Below are 18854 nucleotides of genomic sequence, written 5' to 3'. Positions count from 1 at the left end.
TAATGTTGTTAATCAGCTTGGTGCAATTTCAAGTCACCTGTGGCACACGCTTCTGGGCATGCCTGAAGGCATTTCCAGAGAGGCTTACCTGAGGTAGGAAGAGCTCCCCTGAATGTGAGTGGCACCATGGTCTGGGGTCCCAGACTGAATAAGAAAGAGAAAGTGAATAGAGAGCCAGCATTCTTCTTCTTCTTCTTCTTCTTCTTCTTCTTCTTCTTCTTCTTCTTCTTCTTCTTCTTCTTCTCCTCCTCCTCCTCCTCCTCCTCCTCCTCCTCCTCCTCCTCCTCCTCCTCCTTCTTCTTCTTCTTCTTCTCTTCCTCCTTCTCTCTCTCTCTCTTTCTCTCTCTGTACTTCCCCACTGAAGGTGTAGTGTGACCAGCTGCCTCATGTCTCTACCACCATCCCTTTCCCACCATGAGCCAGAAGAAGCCATCCTTAAATTGCTTTATTCATAGCAACAGGGAAAGTAACAAATCCCGTATGTTACCACTTTAGTGATAACTCTTGGTCATTGCCTTTTCCTCTAAGCAAGGGTGTGTTTTACCTTCCTCTCTTCTCCAAACCCTGCCAGACACTGAATCCCACTGCTAACATCTTTACCTCATTTCTTCACCCCACTTGAAGCTCCCCTGTCCATTCCATGGACATCCAGTGCTGTGTATTTTAGCAAGGACTCAAAGGCTACAGAACAAATTAATAGAAACCAAGGTCACCAAACAGCCTGATTCATAATGATGCCAAATCCTTTGTGTGTTTTTTTTGGCTCATTTTCCAAGAAACTACCGAATAAGCATCAGTATTGGAGCTAGACAATGTTTGCACTCTTTTAAAGACCTTTGCCTGGTTCCTGACATTTTGTCTTAAACCCACAGCGGATGCGGTGCACAATGCAGCTGGCTTTGGGTTCAGCGGCGTGGACGCGGATGGGCATTTCTGTTGGGATCTGCTGTCTAACCTGAACATCTGGAAGATAGAGGTAAGAAGACTGTGGTTCTGGAGCAAATGGCCTCAGTGAATACAGCCAGCATTGCTGTGAGCGTAGGTTTGCCAAATCCTGGGAAAGCTGTTCGGGGAGATGCCCGGCCCCGTATTCCCTTCACCATTTGTATTTCAGAGTGTTTCCCGCTCCTCCTCTTCCTCCTCCACGTTATCCTCATCTTGTCTCCAGGAGACCTGCTTTCTTGACACGTTTAATGATTTGAGGAAAAATGACACCAAAAATTTGAAAAAGAGCCTGGAAAAATCTTTCTATTGTTTAATTCTTGTTCCACCAACCAGAAAGTGAAAATGTCATTTTCTTTTGTTTGTGTTTGACTTGAATTTCAGTCCAGAGTGTAGACCAGAGGCTTATGCCTTTAGACTTAATCATGCTCAGCTGTGTTTTTTTTTTTTTGGGGGGGGGGCGACAATTTTAATTCATTTGATTTTCTGAGAACTGTCACAACACAGACATTTTTAGGCCACCAGGATAGTGTGTCTCTTCATCTGTCTTTATTCTTGGACCACAGTTCTCTTTGTGTCCTCCGGAGACAGTTCCCTTCAGACCACATCATCTCTGTTTGCTTTGCCTTGTTGGCACTAGCACAGACATGACTTCCGAGCCACGGAGCCTTTCGTCCTTCAGAAGTAGAGGAAGGCCCAGCTCCTCGCTGGGCAGCAGGAGCATGAGTCCCCTAGTCGGCCCACTCAGGGCTAGTTTTCTATTTCCATCTACCCGGGGACAGACAGGAAGAGCAGGAAACCCGGGAGACTGGCCATCTTCCACCCACATTTGGTGGAAAGCAGACCAAAAGGAACCTCTGAGAAAACCTCTCCCTTCTTCCGCCTGAGGCCTTCTGTGTTTGGAAGGCCTCCAGGGGGAAGGTGGCCTGCCTTTCACCAACCGAAGTTTATAAGGAGGGTTAGATTTCCTCCTCCCCATCCTGTCTCCCACCTCCTCCTCCTTCTTTCCCTTTTTATCTTCTTCCTCCCTCCTCTGCTCCTTCATCTCTTCCTCTTCCTCCTCTTCTTCCACTGCCACTTAGCACTTTGTACCTAATTGCATTATGTATTCAGTTTAAATTCCTGGTGCTGTTTGCCGCCTCAGGCTTATCAGATCACAGAAACAGCAAATCCCAGCTTGGGGGCCGGGGGGAATACTGATATTTGGATTCTAGAGAATCTGAGGGTTCCTTGGGTCAGAAAGCCCTGGCAAATGTGGTTAAAAAAAAAAAGTCCCAAATTTAGAACTGGTTCTGAGCAAGCAATTTGCCCCATTATAGTAAACCACTTCTTCAATGGGAAGTTTCCAGACATCATAGCTACCTTTCCCATTCTTGGAAAAGCGTATGAAGACTGCAGAGGGACCTCACTCCCTTGGAACACTATAGGTGACTGTCCTTCGGAGCTGACCCCCTTGGCTTTTGGCTGCCCGTGAGTTTACCCCAACTGTGCACCCAAGACAGCAAGCACCCTTCCATTATGTGCTGTGCTTGGGGTCAAAGGCTGATAGTAAGTTACATAGTTACTGTAAGAGAAAATGAGAACACTAATTGTATTTGGTGTGGGGCAAGAACAAAGGAACACCAGGGAAGTCTGATTAGTTTTGGTGCTTCGAGGTCGTGTTTTACAACATGTAAACAGAAACAAACTGGACTTAGAAGTAAAAACTCAATAAGTAATAAATCTCCTAACAATCTCTCCTCCTGCATTATCCATTTTGTTACCTATCATCCATCTACCTTCCATCTGTCATCTGCCCATCATCCAATTTCCTCTTGTCTTTTGATCTATGATCTATCATTTATCCATATCTGTTTACTTGTCTTAGAGTTTCTATTGCTGTGATAAAATTCCATGACCAAAAGCAACTTGGAGAGGAAAGAGTTTATTTCAGCCTATACTTCCACATCACAGTCCATTCCTGGGGGGAAGTCAGGACAGGAACTCAAACAGGGCAGGGGCCTGGAGGCAGGAGCTGATGCAGAGGCCATGGAGGGGTGCTGCTAACGTCTTGCTCCCTAATAGCTTTCTCATCCTGCTCTCTTATACATCTCAGGACCACTTGCCCAGGGGCAGCACGGCCCACAGTGTCCACCACTCCCACACCAATCATTAATGAAGAAAACAACCTATAGTCTTGCCTACAGACAATCTGTTCGGGGCACTTTCTCAATTAAAGATCCTCTTCCCAAATAAGTCTAGCTTGTTTCAAGTTGACAAAAAAACTAAGAAGCATACTATATATATAGATATATTATATATATAATATATATATTATATATATATTATATATATATATTTATGCCATTTATCTATTATTATTTGTTGTCTATCCAACCTGTGTTCTCTATCATCTGCCTGTCATATGTATTATCTCTCTGTCAGGCCATTTTGCATCTCTATGTCGTCTATATTCTTGGCCTATTCTCTCCTTTCACGCATATTCCACTAGGCAGGTGTGTGGCCTAAACAGGACTTTTTTATGGCTGAAGAGTTTCCACGGGGAAAAGCCACACTTCTTGCTACTCTTTGAATGGGAAAGCGCAGTTCATCGTGTATTTGGGGCTGTCCTCTTTGGCAGTTGACTGACTTACACTATTGCCAGATGGGTGATATTTCTTTATTTTCTTTTCTGTATTGTGACCCCTTCATGCATGAAGTCTCTTACTATTCCAGGCAAAATTGGATGCAGTTGGGACTGGGGAGCTATTTATAGAGATGACTGTAAAAGGCTGACCTAGTTTGCACGTGGTCACATAGTACAAAGATAACAGTTTCATTTAACTTGTCCCGAAAGCCCTACAATCCGATAATTAGACTTTCCCTGTGGTAAATCTCCTTTCAGAGTAGTTCTAAGTCATTTGACTTTGTTTTTTAAAAATCAGAGTGGGGGGGAATTGACAGAACTTCCCCTCAGTTTTGCTCTAATGTAGAAATAAGTTTTGAGCAGACTTGAGTCTCCAAGCCAAGGTTTAGCTGCAAAGTAAATCTTATAAATGCCAGAAAATGTTACTGCCTGTGGCAGAACAGCTGACTGAACTGTGTGTGAGTAATCCCGCTTGAAATCCACATCGCCTGTGTGAGCAAGGGAGTTCTGGGCAGGACTTTCCATTGCTTGGGTATTTTTAAAGCTAATGATAGGTGTTATTTTCTTGTTTCTAGACTGCTACGAGTTTCAAAATGTACTTAGAAAACTGGAATATTCAGACATCTACGTGGCTGAAATGGTAAGGGACACAAGAACTGTCTTATTGCTCATGGCAGGGATATGCTCAGGGACTCCTGGGGGAGCAACAGTTGGCTGCCAGTCACGCCATCTGACACGTTGACATGATTGTCCACATCTTGTAAATAAAAAAAGTGGGGATGGTGACTTGAGAAGATTCCAGTACGTAACTGTTTCATCCCATAATGCTCATCACTCAGTTCCACGCTCTTGTTTATTCCTTGCAGCAATCCTGTGAGATGCTATTAGTAGTATTACTGTTTTATAGTTGAAGAAAGTGAACAGAGCGGTTACATGGAGTGCCCAAAGTCGTAGATCTATGAGTGACAGATAGAGGACCAAAGGTCCATTCCCGGAACTAGGCTTTTGGCTTCTCTGCTGTTTGGTTTGATACCCAGGAGAGTCTAGTTTTCAGATCTTAGGAAGTCAGTGTCAACATCAAATCCCGGAAGAGGGCCACTGCTGTTCCTAGCACTGAGAGCTTTACCATGCCCCACATGCCTGTGTTTGTACTGACCTTTCTCTGACCTCTTTCTGTATGTGTTCTAAATTTGGAAGCATTACTTGTTAGGGAACTATGAGTATACCATCTTTGGAACACCAAGCTCCACCTTATGACTGCACCTGAACCTGCAGGGAGCAGAGGAAGAGACTAGGTTTTGCTTTTGATGAGCAGTGTCTTTCACAAATCTAAACACTGAGACGAAGCTGAAGGGTGAGTGGGCTTAGACGTGGACTGCTCTTGCAGAGAAGCCAAGTCCAGTTTCTATCACCTACATGGGTTGTCTCAACCACCTATAACTCCAGCTCTGAGGGATCCAGTGTCCTCTTCTGGCCTCCAAGGCACATGCACTCATGTGTAAAAATCTCCATGCAAATACATACACGATAATAAATCTTCAAAACTGTTGGTGCAAAGGAGACACAATGTAGTAATTCTTCAAATAAAGCTGATGTGATGCTCTCTGAAAACCGCCCGTTCCTGCCGTTTTTTAAATTCTGATATGAACATGATTGTTTTTAATTAATGTTGCAAGCAATTTTAATACCAGCCTTTATTTCTTTATGCTGAGTAGTCCTGGCATGCCTAGAGTCATACAGTTTCCATTAGGAGTGTACAGCCCAAGATGATTGAGAATGAAATATTTCACTCATGCAAAAAAGATACAAAGAACTAAGAAAAAATAAATAAAAAGGTGCATGCCTAGTCCTCATGCCAAAAAGAAATCTTACTGAGAACAGAGTTTCAAGCCTGTGTTTTTCTTTCAGTTGTATTTGTTTTCCTCTAATGAAAGAGAGATGAAACCCTGAATACAGGTGTAAATTAGTTACTTTTGCTAGGCAGTGGGTGGCATACACCTTTAATCCCAGCACTCGGGAGGCAGAGGCAGGCAGATCTCTGTGAGTTCGAGGCCAGCCTGGTCTACAGTGAGTTCCAGTGCAGCCAAGGATAACAACAAAAATCAGTTACTTTTGAACCATCAATGGTGGATTCTTGACAACTGCTTGAATTTACTGTTGCATTTTCTATCGGGACCCTGTCACTATTGAAGAATGCAGTGGCTATCTTGACTACCATTGGCAATGCATAGCCTGAGTTCTGGGGAGAAAGCCCCCTTTCACTTCTTATCACTTACTTTCATTTTGGCTCAAGAAGAGCCAAAGATCTTCAAAGGAACCCGCTGACTTTTCTAGCTTCTCAGTGTAGTTCCCACATTGAACATCTCATACCTGAAAACATGAAACCATAAGTGTCCCCATGTCTGAAGCTTTTTAAACGCTAACATGATGTCCTATTAGGAAAATTCCCCATCTGGCCTCATGTGACAGATGGCAGTCAGAACACACCCACTAGAATATTGGGTGACACTTCATTCCAGCTGTGTGTGCAAGGTATACACAAAACACAAATGAGCTTGTGTTTTAGACTTGGGTCTCGACCCCAAGATAACTCATGTGTACGCAAACACTCTGAACTCTGAAACAAAGAACCCAAATTGAAAAGGTGTCTTGTCTCAGGCATTTGGGGTAAGAGCTACTCAACTTCTGTCTTAATTTAAAATCTGATGCGCTCTGAGCAAGTCCTCTAATTGCCACACTAATTTCTCAATAGCGTTCCTCCCAGAAAGATAAAAAAGGTTGTCATGTTGATTAGTCATAGGGGCCTGGTTGGAAAGATAAATTAATGTTGGCTAAATGAAGATAATTTCTATGGATGCTTATCTGGAGCCCAGGCATTTTAATGCCATTGACACTCATATCAGTACTTCTAGTGGATTTGCCCTTTGGTGGACCCTGCTTCTGTAAGGCAGGAACTTGTGTTGAGTTGAAAGAGACCCCTGAGACCTTTGTTATAGTAGACCATGTGATGGGTTCCAGATCATTTAGTCTAATGAGGTTAAAATGTATAGCAGAAGCCATGAGCTGCATGTCTGATAGTGCTCCAGGATGCCAGAGAAGCACAGGTTACATGCATTTCATTGCAAACCCCTCCTCAGAGTCAGGCAGGCACCTCTCAGAATGGATCTGAGGACTTCCATGAGATCTGCCCCAAGGAGATGCAGGTGGAGGCATGCAACGTTTTCACCACGGGTTTGCTGGTCCTTCCTCTCTTTACAGTGTGTGCTATGAACGGGTTCCCTGGTACCCTACCGAGCTCACCTTCCTCCTGTCTGCTCTGTGGCATGGCGTCTACCCGGGATACTACTTTACATTCTTAACTGGAGTCCCTGTCACATTGGCAGCTAGAGCGGTAAGTTTCCTTCAGCTGTTGGCTCTTTTTCTCTAGCAACCTGGGGTGCACATGCATGCGTGCGTGCGTGCGTGCGTGCGTGCGTGCGTGTGCGCGTGCGTGTGTGTGTGTGTGTGTGTGTGTGTGTGTGTGTGTGTGTGTTCTGCTTTAAGCAGTGGTGAGTTGAAAGTTTGAGGTTGTTGGGAGTGACTTTCCGATGCAGAGAGATAAATTCCTCTCTGGAATACTTTTTCGTTTTGTTTTTGTTTTTGTTTTTGTTTTGAATGATATTTGGAAAACTCAAATAATGTATAAAACGTCTTATTACAGAAATACTTCAACGTAGCCGGGCGGTGGTGGCGCACGCCTTTAATCCCAGCACTCGGGAGGCAGAGCCAGGCGGATCTCTGTGAGTTCGAGGCCAGCCTGGGCTACCAAGTGAGTCCCAGGAAAGGCGCAAAGCTACACAGAGAAACCCTGTCTCGAAAAACCAAAAAAAAAAAAAAAAAAAAAAAAAGAAATACTTCAACGTATAAGGACTTGCCATTGTATAAGTGGTTAACTGATTAATTTGCAGAGAGTAAAACAATAAGAATTTTACAAGCAACAAATGACTCCCTTGAGAAACAGACACATTTTTAATCATTAAAAACTGAATGTACATGTATGTACAGATGATCATGTTTATTAATTAATGCAGGCTCTATCACACTTCAGTTTGCTTATACCCTGCTTGATTTCTCGTGTCATTATACTACCCCTAGAAGTAATTCACCATGTCTCTGAGGAGTCAGTGACGTAGCAGCCTTAGGAAGCTCATCTGTTGGAGACCAGATCTAACCTCATATGTCTGATACAATCTAAGGATAAAATTACTGTGTTAAGTACAGAGTTTTATATTTGGTTTCATTTTGTTCTTTGATCATGATGATGGTCTCTCTTATTTCAGGCTCCAATAACATTAGTTGTACTAAATGTAAATTTTGCTATTCACTCATTTTGCCTGGTGTGTACGTGGGGTGTGAGTGTGGGTTGGTGAGTGTTTGTTGGTGCATTTGTATGTGTGTGTGGAGAAGAGGAGACAGCCTTGGGTGTCGTTTCTCAATTTGCACCCTTTATTATTTTATTTTTTGAGAAAGGATCTCTTGCTGGACTGGAACTCACAGCAGGTTAGGCTGGCTGCTAATGAGCCTGAAGGATCCACCTGTTTCCACCCCCTTGCTTCCAGAACTACGGTTGGATGCCATGATGCCTGGCTTTTTTTTTTTTTTTTTTGGTCTTTTTAAAAAGTGGCTTCTGGATATTTAGTTCACAACTGGGTTATCTTCCGAGCTCTTATTATTTACTCATTCTTCAGTTCACTTTTCTATGAATATTTCAGCAGCCCTGTCACATGCCAGTCAGTGTCTAGGTGTCCAGATATCATAGTGGATCAGATGAGCTCTCCCCAGAAGGTTCCTGCTTCACTTAGGTGAAATATATTAAATTCTACATATGAACAAGGTAGAAAATTGCTATTCATGCTGATTTTAAAAATTCTAAATATTTAATACATATTTGAACATGAGGAGAAGCAGGGAAGATCTTTTGTTTGTTCTTCATGAACCAACTCCGGCTCTGAATCAAAACTAAAGAACAGATTGCTTGAACAAACTAAGAAGTAAAGGTCAGCTCTTTGCTTGTTGATTTATTCAGAGTATCATGCCTTAAAGTATCTTTGCCCCAGTGGCCTCTTCTGGAACAGGCTTTGATTTATATAGATCCTGTCTATTGCTGCCTTGTAAACAGTTTTCACAAGTGAGCTAGGTAGCGGATGGGAATGGGGACTGGTGGAGCAAGAGAATGAACTCAGCAGTCAGGAGGGCTGGAGGTTAGCTACTTAGCTATTAAAATTTCACACCTCCTGCCCAGCATTTCTGAATGGATGGAACCCCAGACTCTGTTCTGAGGTGGTGAGAGTGGATGAAAAGGATCATTGTTGGTGGGGTCTTTGTCTCGGTTTACTGTTATTTTGAGACAGAATCTCCTGTAGCTCAGACTACCCTGGAACTCCCTATGTATGTAAAAAATGACTCTGAACTTATGATACTCATGCCTCCACATCTGAACATCTGGAGTGCTGGGATCATAGGCCTATGCCTTCGTGCCCAGTTTTATGAGGTGCGGGGACTGATCCCAGTGTTTTGTGTGTCATAGACAAGTAGTTACCAAGTGAGTACATCCCCCGCCTAAGAAAGGTCTTTTGCTTCACCAGGAAGTGTTGGTCGCTTGCTAAAAGACTCAACAGACACAGTCCATGTAAAGTATCAGCACAGACACGGCACACAGAAAGCACGCAGTAAATAGCAGTTGCTTTTAGTTGTGGTAATAGTTGATACTTGTACCCTTGTAGCCATGGAAACTGTATAACACAGAGACTTTTCAGTAAGAACATGTACTACAAAACTGTAGCAGCAAAACAAGGGGCAAGTAGACAAGCTAAATCTCCCTAATTACCTTAAATAACATTGAAGATTAATATTTATGGGCATGGCAACAAGTCTACAACAGATTACACCAAAACAAAAAACCATCAAGCTGGCTAAAAAAATTCACCAGTGCCGTTAGGAATACAAATGTAGATACATATAAATAGAAAAGGCTTTGGAGGGCTCTTTTTTTCAAAACAGGGTTTCTCTGTGTAGCCCTGGATACCTGGCTATCCTGGATCTCACTCTGTAGACCAGACTGGCCTTGAACTCACAGAGATCCTCCTGCTTCTGCCTCCTGAGTGCTGGGATTAAAGGCATGCACCACCACCGCCCAGCTCTGTGCCAAGTTCTTAAACTGTTTTTTGTGTGTGTGTGGGGGGGGGGAGTAGATGTTAAAAAGGATATGTATATATGTAGTATATCACACATATATTTACACATATATGCATACATATATACACATACATACATACATACATACATACATACACACATACATGTAATAAGAAAAGCTGGTGGGGTTTTGGTTGAAATAAGAACTCAGATGTTTGGTTCTGCTCTTCAGCTTGTGTTCCTGTGGTTCCACTTCTTGTGTGTGTGACTGAGTGGAAGTTATTTCAGTTTTCACTCCTGCCTCCTACTTCTGCCTTCTTGGTTTGCAGGTGAGGAAGAACTACAGACATCACTTCCTTTCCTCCAAAGCTCGGAAGGTTGCTTATGACATGGTTACCTGGGCCACCACTCAGCTGGCTGTCTCTTACACGGCAGCGCCCTTTGTCATGTTGGCAGTTGAGCCAACCATCAGTTTATACAAGTAAGTTTCCAGTGTTCTCAGTTGATGCCTATAGTTGATGCCTAGTACATTTATCTTTTCTTGACTTCAGAGTTGGTAAACTGATCAACATGCTAAGGGATTGTACTAAGAGTTGCTAAGTGTAACTTGACTGTGGAAATGAAATGCCTGTAGAAGCTTTAAGAGTAGATGACTGTCCTGAAGATACCAACATGAGCTCCAATACCTGTGATGACAGTTGACAAGGATCCTCGAAGTAATCCCTAATGTTGTGAAAGGGCTCTGGTGGCCATTCATTTGGAAGGGATAGATACAGAGTACAAACTCAGAGGATTACAAGCCCCCCCCTCCTACACACACACACACACACACACACACACACTCCGTCTGCCTGGTAGTGCACATCTATAATCCAAGCACTTGAGAGGTAGAGGCAGGAGGGTCGGTCTTGAGCTTGAGCCTGGCCTATGAGATCTTGTCTCAAACAAAGGGTGAAAAAAGAGCTTACAAATATGCTCCCCCAAACTCAAGGGGTGAATTCTTGCCCTTGGCTCCTTTTCCTGAGGATTAAGCTGTGTTGGAGAGTTTGATGATACTCTGAGACAGATTGAGAGTAGGCGCTAGGGTTTTGCTGCTAGTTGACTGACTTGCACAGTCTATAGAAGCACTCTGTGCCTACAGATGAGATGTGATGCTAGTGAGTGTGCATGGGGATTTATATTTCCAGATGTGCATGATGGTAGGGGATGTGGGGACCAGAAGATTTTAGGAAAAGGTCTATCAGGCCTTGTATTTGAAAGTCTATGTTCCAAATGAACTATGAGCTATAATCATGTACTTTTATATTTCATGTTCATGTTTAATTTTTTTCCCATCATGGAGTACTTGAGCCTTTGGCCTTGGAATTGTGTAATTTTACTGTAAAAGGAGGCTAAGAATGCCTCCGAGCACCTCTGTTAGGAGTGTGGGAAGTGAGTGAGGAGCATGCAGGGGAAAAAGGCCAGTACCTCTACACAGTAAATGCTAACATGCTTCATTTAGTGGATGACTCAGGTCTTTCCAGATTCACTTTTGTGTGTGTGTGCATAATGGTGTGTGTGTGTGTGTATGTGTGTGTGTGTGTGTGTGTATGTGTGTGTTTGGTGACAAGAGGTCAATGTGTCAACCTTGCTTTCTGAGATGGGGGCTGTCATTTGGCCCAGAGATTACTGACTAGGCCGGCCTAACTGGCCAGTGAGCTGCAGGGATCCTCCTGGGTGCCCAGAACTGGGATGAAAAGCATGTGATAAACAAGCTTTTTAAAGTGTGTTCCGAGGATCAAACTCAGGTCCTCATGCTTATTTGGCAAGCACTTGACTGAGCCATCTCCCCAGCCCCAAGGTTAAGGTTTGTTGTTTTTTTTTTAAACATAGTCTTGTTATAAAGAGTGACTTAGAAATAAACTGTGCCATTGTTTACACTCAGAGAATGGTACCCCAGCTGTGATGTTTAGGCATGTTGATGCTTTGAACTAAAGGAACCAAAATCTCTCTGGTTGTTTCCCAGTCCCTGACTCCCTTTTCCTCTTCAAAGTGTCATTTTTCCTCTTTCAAAGTGTAAAAGGGAACTGCCCCTGAATGTGCTCATTCTGAAGCCTGAATGTGTTAGAAGATCAGATAGAAAGACTAGATTTAACACCGCATCCAGAGCTCATGTGGAATTTCCTCAGACTATCTATTCTTCCAGCCATGTTTTGGCTAAGCCTAGTCCGGGTGATCATTCTGAGTCTGCCCCTGTGTCCCTGTCTCAGCACCAAACCTTGCACCATTACTAGGATCACAGGTACTGATGGACATACCCATATGCCCAGCTTTTTTTTTTTTTTTTCCAAAAAACATGTTTGCGGGGGATCTAAGCTCAGGTTCTCATGCTTGCACAGCCAGCCCTCTCTCGAGCTCTGACTCACTCTAAAGAGAGCCACAAAATCTAGTAAAAGGAAATTCAAATGCCATGACCATTTGTCGAAGATGAGTGTAGTTGCCTTGCAGATCTGTAGCTTGTTTGGGGTTAAGTTCAGTGACCAGCAGTGAAGGACAGCTATATACAAACTCACGTCTCAGATGCTCTCCCTCTTTAGCATTTACATTTCCGATATGCTCTGTGTGAGACTGTAGTTGTTTATTTTTCACTCTTTTGGCTCTTTTGCTCTTTGGGAGGCCCACCACCCAGCTCCCAAATAAATACACAAGGAGCCTTATTCTTACTTAATGAATGCCTGGCCTTAGCTTGGCTTGTTTCTAGCCAGCTTTTCTTAACTTAAATTATCCCATCTACTTTTTGCCTCCAGACTTTTATCTTTCTCTATTTCTGTATACCTTTCTTTACTTCTTACTCTGTGGCTTGCTGTGTAGATGGGTAGCTGGCTCCTGGAGTCCTCTTCCTTCTCTCATTCCTTGATCTTTTCTTGCTTCTTGATCTTCTCCTCCCAGATTTCTCCTCCTATTTATTCCCTGTGCCTGCTAGCTCCACCTGTCCTATTTCTCCTGCCTTGCTATTGGTCACTCAGCTCTTTGCTCAGCTCTTTATTAGACCAATCAGGTGTTTTAGACAGGCACAGTAACACAGCTTCACAGAGTTAAACAAATGCAACATAAAAGAATGCAACATGTCTTTGCATCATTAAACAAATATTCCACAGCATGAACAAATGTAACACATCTTAAAATAATATTCTATGAGACCTTGTTAAAAAACAAAGGTAAAAAAAAACTGAATAAAGGAAAAGAAAAAGAAACCTATGGTATTGTTTGAAAGCTCAGTACTCACACACTTACTTATCTTTAAACAATGCTTTTTTAAATTCAATATGTAAGGATGTTAGAATTTGGCCTTGGATAGCTTATTTGATAAAGCACTTTCCTTGCAAGCTGAGGACCTGAGTGTGATCCTGTTTTAGTTAGGGTTTCTATTGCTATGACGAGACACCATGACCATGACAACTCTTATTAAGGAAAACATTTAATTGGGGTGACTTACAGTTTCAGAGGTTTAGTTCATTATCATGGTGGAACATGGTGGCATGCAGGCAGACTTGGTGCTGGAGAAGGAGCTGAGAGTCCTACATCTTGATCTGCAGGCAACAGGAAGTAAACTGTGTCACTTGAGCATAAGAGACCTCAAAGCCCACCCCCACAGTGGCACACTTCCTCTAACATGGTCACAGCTCCTAATGATGCCATTCCCTATGAGCTTATGGGGCCAAATTACATCCAAACTACCACATTACACTCCGACACCCATAAACTTGTAACAATATTATAATGCAAAATGCATTTAGTCCAAATTTCAAAGTCTCTTCTGAGATCATGCAATTTCTTAACTGTAATCCCCTATAAAACCAAATTTAAAAAAAAAAACAAAACAGATTACATACTTCCAACATATAATGGCACAGGCTAGATATTACCATTACAAAACGTATGGAAAGGACATAGTGAGGAAAGACTGGACCAAAGCAGGACCCAAAGCCAGCTGGGCAAACTCTGAATCTCCATGTCTGATGTCAAAATGCGCTTCAGACCCCCAGCACCCACATGAGATGCTGGATGTGGTAGCACATTTGTAACCCCAGTGCTGGGGAGGCAGAGACAGGGGAATCTCTGGGGCGTACTGCCTAGACAGCCAAGCTTAATTGGAAAGTGTCTGGCCAGTCAGTGAAAGACCCAGCCTCAGAGGAAGTGGACAGTGTTTCTAAAGAACAACACCCGAGCTGGTCTTTTAGCTCTCCCACCCAGATGCACACATAAGCACCACACAAACACACACTTTATAAAGGAAGAAGGTTAGAATTTGTCAATAACTTTTATAGCTAGCCGGCTCTTTGGAAACAAACATCATTTATAGCTAGAGCACCAAAGTCAGTGTTGAGTGTGCTCAGTAGACGACAGCTGATTTAAGACTTCCTATAACAGAAAGATGAAACACTGCACATCGTTTTAGAGGCGATGTGTACTGTCAGAAAAGGTCGATCACATTTACTAGGAGACTGAAGTTTGCTTTTCTTGATTGTCTACTTGGGTTGAATTTAACATAATTGCCTCATGTCCCACAGGAAATGGGGCAAAGTAGAAGGACAAAGTATCTTATGTGTGTTCGTTTTAAAGTTGTAGTTTACTGCAGCCCTGCTTATGACCTCTGAGAATCCAGTCTGTGCCCAGGGATTTTCGTAAGAGGTCCCCTTCACTCTCATTGTTCTTTACACACTAAGTTAGATGGTTGATTACTTCTCCTTTGCTGTTTAAATAGCTGTTCATCATACCCAGTTGACCCTCGGATCCATGGGCTAAGAATATTTTTAAGACACTGTGCCATATTGATGTCTCTCTTGTGACTTTCCTTGAAAAACATGAGACAGCTGTACCCCAGATAGAAAAGAAGCTGACAGATTAAAGAAAGACCCCTTGAGACCAGATGGGGAGTCAGCTTATTTACTGGGGTTATTTACCAAACCATCAATAATTTTTGCATGTTGGTTTCACTACTGAAAAGCAAAACCCCCGTCAGTTTTGTATGTCTTAAATACTGTGCACAGTTGGTGTGGAGGGAGAGGTGACTGGAATCTCAGGGAAGCATCATGTGATGCTCTCTGTATCTCCAAGGGGGAGTATAAACAGCCCCTTATCCTTTCTGTGGATTGGCTTTTTGTTATGTTGTTCTGTTTATCACCATAATGACTGTGGACCAGGGTCTTCTGTAGGTCACTACAGCCATTCTGCTTCAAGATGGGGCTAGTCCTGTTAAGTCCAGAGGAAACTGGTTCTAAGGTGAAACATGTACAGAGCATTCCACTTGCTATTTTCTTCTGGCCATTTGCAGTCTATTCAGTTTTCTAAGTATACTAAAGGTGGTAAAAAACCACAGGAGAGGATTGTGTAGATTATCTGTAAACATGGTGCTGTTATATAAAAGAAACAGAGTGTCTGGAGATTTGGGCATAAGCAGGCCCTGGGACTGATATCCTGTGGGTATCAAAGGACCACTGTGCTTTCCCTGTTGATCTTCTCCCAGAGGACAGGGCAGAAACTCATGCTTTTTTGGAAATCCTAGTTTAATACTTTTTGGGTTTTTTTCTTTTCTTTTTTAGTGCTGAAATTTGAAGCCAGGGTTCCACACATGCCAACACGTGCTCCACCACTAAGCTTTATCCTGGTCCTCTGCTTCATCCATCTTAAGCAGTTAGTGTTTAAGGAACAAAAAAGCAAGTGAGGATGCATTAGTGCTCTTTACTACTCCATAAATATTTCTAGGGAGCTGTTCCTCTTGCTAAAGGTGGAGTAGCTTAGGGTAAATGTTAGTTATTTGGCCTTGTCATTACTGAGGAATGATATTGAAGCAGCTGTCCCCTCTTATAACAGGACTGACCCTGTTTTTGTCCTCCCCCCAGGAGCCAGTTTGCTAAGATCTCTCCCCATATTACCCCACTATCCTATGTTGACTCATGTCTGGAAGTACGTCTAGTCTGGTAGCCAATCAGGGTCCTACCCAGCCACAAGAAGGAACAGTTTTTGCTATTTTCAATCAAACAGATCCCTGACACTGCAACCATAGTTGCAGACCAGATGTTATGAGCCAATCATAAAATGATTCCTCTACCAGTAGCGGTCTATACCCAATCACTTCAAAGTACACTTAACTAGAGCTGGAATTCCCCTAGCTGTGCTTAAAAGGAGTCTGCAAGAGTCTCTTGGGTTCACCATTTTGCCACTTTGTCTGATGGTTTGACCCCAGCATGCTGGAATTTTTGCTCTAGAGAATTAAATGCTCTTGTTGATTGCATACATGTCTGGTGGTCTTTTGTGGGACTTCTCGTGGACCCTAACAATATCCACATCAGTTGTGGATCCCTTGTCTTTTAACTGTTTTCTTTAATCTTTAGAGAACATTAGAGAGGCTGGAGATGCAGCTCAGTGATAGAGTGTTACCTAACAGACACAAAACCCTAGTTTCAATCCTCACTGTCAAGAGAAGAAAGGGGTGCAAGGAGAGAGGGGGAGGACAGAGACAGAGGCAGAGAGAGACAAAGAGAGAGACAGAGAGAGCAAGAGCACAGGCAGGCAGGGCAGAGGGAGTTGACTAAAGTATTAGTTTAGCCTTTCCAATGGATCTGGAATAGTTATGCTAACAGAAACAATTTCTAGCTGCATGTGTTTATTAACAGGTTGTGCCCAGTGTTTACCTGGCATTTACACTATGCCAATGACAGTCAACCCTTGTCAAAAGTAAAACTTGGTTCTTATTGGTTTAGATGGAAGTTATTTTCAAGCTGTAATGGAGCTTTCAAAATGCAGACCCTGGACGGGTGAAATGGCTCAGCCACTAAAAGCTCTGGGCGTGCAAGCTTGACAACCTGAGTTTGATCCCAGGAACCCATGCTAGAAGGAGAGAACTGACTCCTAAAAGTTGTCCTCTGGCCACACATGGACTGTGGCACTTCTTTGCAAGCCTCTCTGCAACAAATCATAAAATAAAAGATTTTTGTTTGTTTGTTTGTTTTGTGTTTTAATCAAGATCTTTCCAGTTTCTAATGTAGACCAGAGCTCCTCCATCTTGAGAAGTACATGAGAGATGAGGCTGTGCTTGCGCTTGGAGCAGAGTGGGTGGGCTTCATGTGCTCTGTCATGCTCAGTGTTTGAAACAGCAGAATTGTCTGGTTTCGCACAGTTAGTTCTCTTGGTCTGATTATATCAATGGGGCAGTGCTGCAGCTGTCCATCTTTGCCTCACCCAACTTTGCGGTTTCATCTATCCTTAGCCTGCTCGCCTGCCAAAACGAGGAGCACATGGCCAGCCCGAGGCATCGTGCCTCACTGCTACTGCTGCTGTTGAGCACAGTGCCTCCTCTTGCCCTGCTGAAGATGATGTTATCGTGTACGGAGTTTGTTTTCCATTTATGCCCCTCTTTGAAAGGCAACTCTTGTGTTTTTATTTCTAGGTCTATGTTCTTTTTCTTACACATCGTAAGTCTGCTGATAGTCCTTTTCCTGCCAATCAAGCCACACCATCTTCAAAGGCAGCCTCAAAGTACAAATTCTGTACAGAAGAAGGTGGACTGATACCCACAGAGAGAAGCTGAACAGCAGAATTGCAGGACATTGTGAAGACAAAACCGACAGACTTGAGGGTTTTCCAGTGACTTAGAGGAGATGTTTACATGCGGTCTTTTTTCACTGCAGGGAATATTTTTATAAATCCTTTTTTTTTGTACAGTTAAATCACCATGTCTAGCTTTGTCTTCATATATTACAGGGCCTTTCAGTGACACAGTGTAGAGAACAGGCCACTGGGTTGGCTCTTCTGAAACCATTTCCACCTACTGAAATCTGGATGCATGGATCCAGGCGTTGCCTCCAGCACTTAGGAGGTATCTGCTGAGACGACTTGTCCGAGATTTCTGAAATCAGAACCTTCCCAGACATGATTTTTCCCTGGCAACTCCAGACCCTTGGATGCATGACTTACTGGGTTGTGGACACAACTCCTATGCTTAGACGCCCTTGGAAAGAAGTGATTATGGAGGAATGTTTTCAGGGTGTTGAAAAAAAAACTCCACAAACTGGGAAGATTAACCCTGAATGCTTGAATGGATTGGTGTGCCCTCCAACAGGCTGCATTACTTCCCCCAGGAATGCATCGTTCCCTTCTTTCCTTCTGAACTGAGCCAAGATTGGAAATCAGAAAGTTTCCGGCCTGTGTGCCCCTGGAGCTGGGGAGGGGGTGGAGGCTCCTGCTTTCCATTTCTACTGCTTTGATCTGAGTGACTTGACCTGTGTTGGCCCTGAGAAGGCACCCAGACACTGACATTGTCAAAGGTGGCTGAATACCTTTTCAAGAAATAATTGCTTTCAGTAGGTAGAGGCTCTGTCCTCTCCCTGCATATGTTGAAAGTGTCAGTGATCATGGCCAACATGTAGACACAAGCTGATTTTTGTAATGGATTAAATCCAGCTTTATTTTAGGTGAACTGTCATGCTGGGAAGCTGCAACTGAATGATAATGCTCTACTCTGTCTTCATTATGATTGTGCTGTGGCTCCTTTGGGGCATTTCTACTGGGTGAAATAGTCTGTGTGAAAGAAGGAAACATATATTTAAACATGGAAAATAATAATAATGATAATTATAATAATAATAATTATAATAATAGAATATATGCTTCAGTGATGTGTTCTCAATCTAACGGCCTGGGAGCTGAAAATTTGTTCTGATCAGATGATTAAAAAAATCAGTTTCTCACTGAATAAATAATATATTTCTATTTTAGGAAATGATTCCTTATGGAAGAATTGTTTGTTTGTCTCGACTTGCGTGTGTTTTCACAAATGTGTACACAGCTGAGGCTTTCTTTGTCTTAAGTTCCAGCACTGTATCATGGTCAGTGCTCTCCATGTTACATCAGAAATGGGGGCAATTTTGGTTTCTTTATATGATTTCTTACCTTCATTTACAGCATTGTAAGTATGCTTATTGTAGCATGAATCTTAAAGGTACTTACTAATAAAACCAAACCTGGAGCTAGGTATTGGGTTAAAGATAGAAGATCAGAGAAACAGAACAAGCCACAGCTTCCTCACCTTACCAATTCCTCAGCTCATCCTGTTTCCTCAGACTGGATGCCT

At 42.9% G+C, this 18854-nt stretch overlaps 1 protein-coding gene across 1 annotated transcript in view; it reads left to right on the top strand.

Moving 5' to 3' along the window:
• Positions 1 to 18506, top strand: part of Mboat1 (membrane bound O-acyltransferase domain containing 1) — a 105974-nt gene extending 87468 nt beyond the window's left edge. The window contains exons 9-13 of the mRNA XM_028881009.2: positions 873 to 976; positions 4144 to 4208; positions 6827 to 6959; positions 10072 to 10223; positions 17172 to 18506. Of these exons, the coding sequence (XP_028736842.1) occupies positions 873 to 976; positions 4144 to 4208; positions 6827 to 6959; positions 10072 to 10223; positions 17172 to 17292 (575 nt within the window). The 3' untranslated portion in view covers positions 17293 to 18506. The remainder of the gene's footprint in view (positions 1 to 872; positions 977 to 4143; positions 4209 to 6826; positions 6960 to 10071; positions 10224 to 17171) is intronic.
• The last annotated feature ends 348 nt before the right edge of the window (positions 18507 to 18854 follow it).

Source organism: Peromyscus leucopus, chromosome 5 (genome assembly GCF_004664715.2).
Source record: "Peromyscus leucopus breed LL Stock chromosome 5, UCI_PerLeu_2.1, whole genome shotgun sequence".
In the NCBI taxonomy this organism is placed as follows: Eukaryota; Metazoa; Chordata; class Mammalia; order Rodentia; family Cricetidae; genus Peromyscus; species Peromyscus leucopus.
This window is presented reverse-complemented; position numbering and strand designations above follow the sequence as displayed.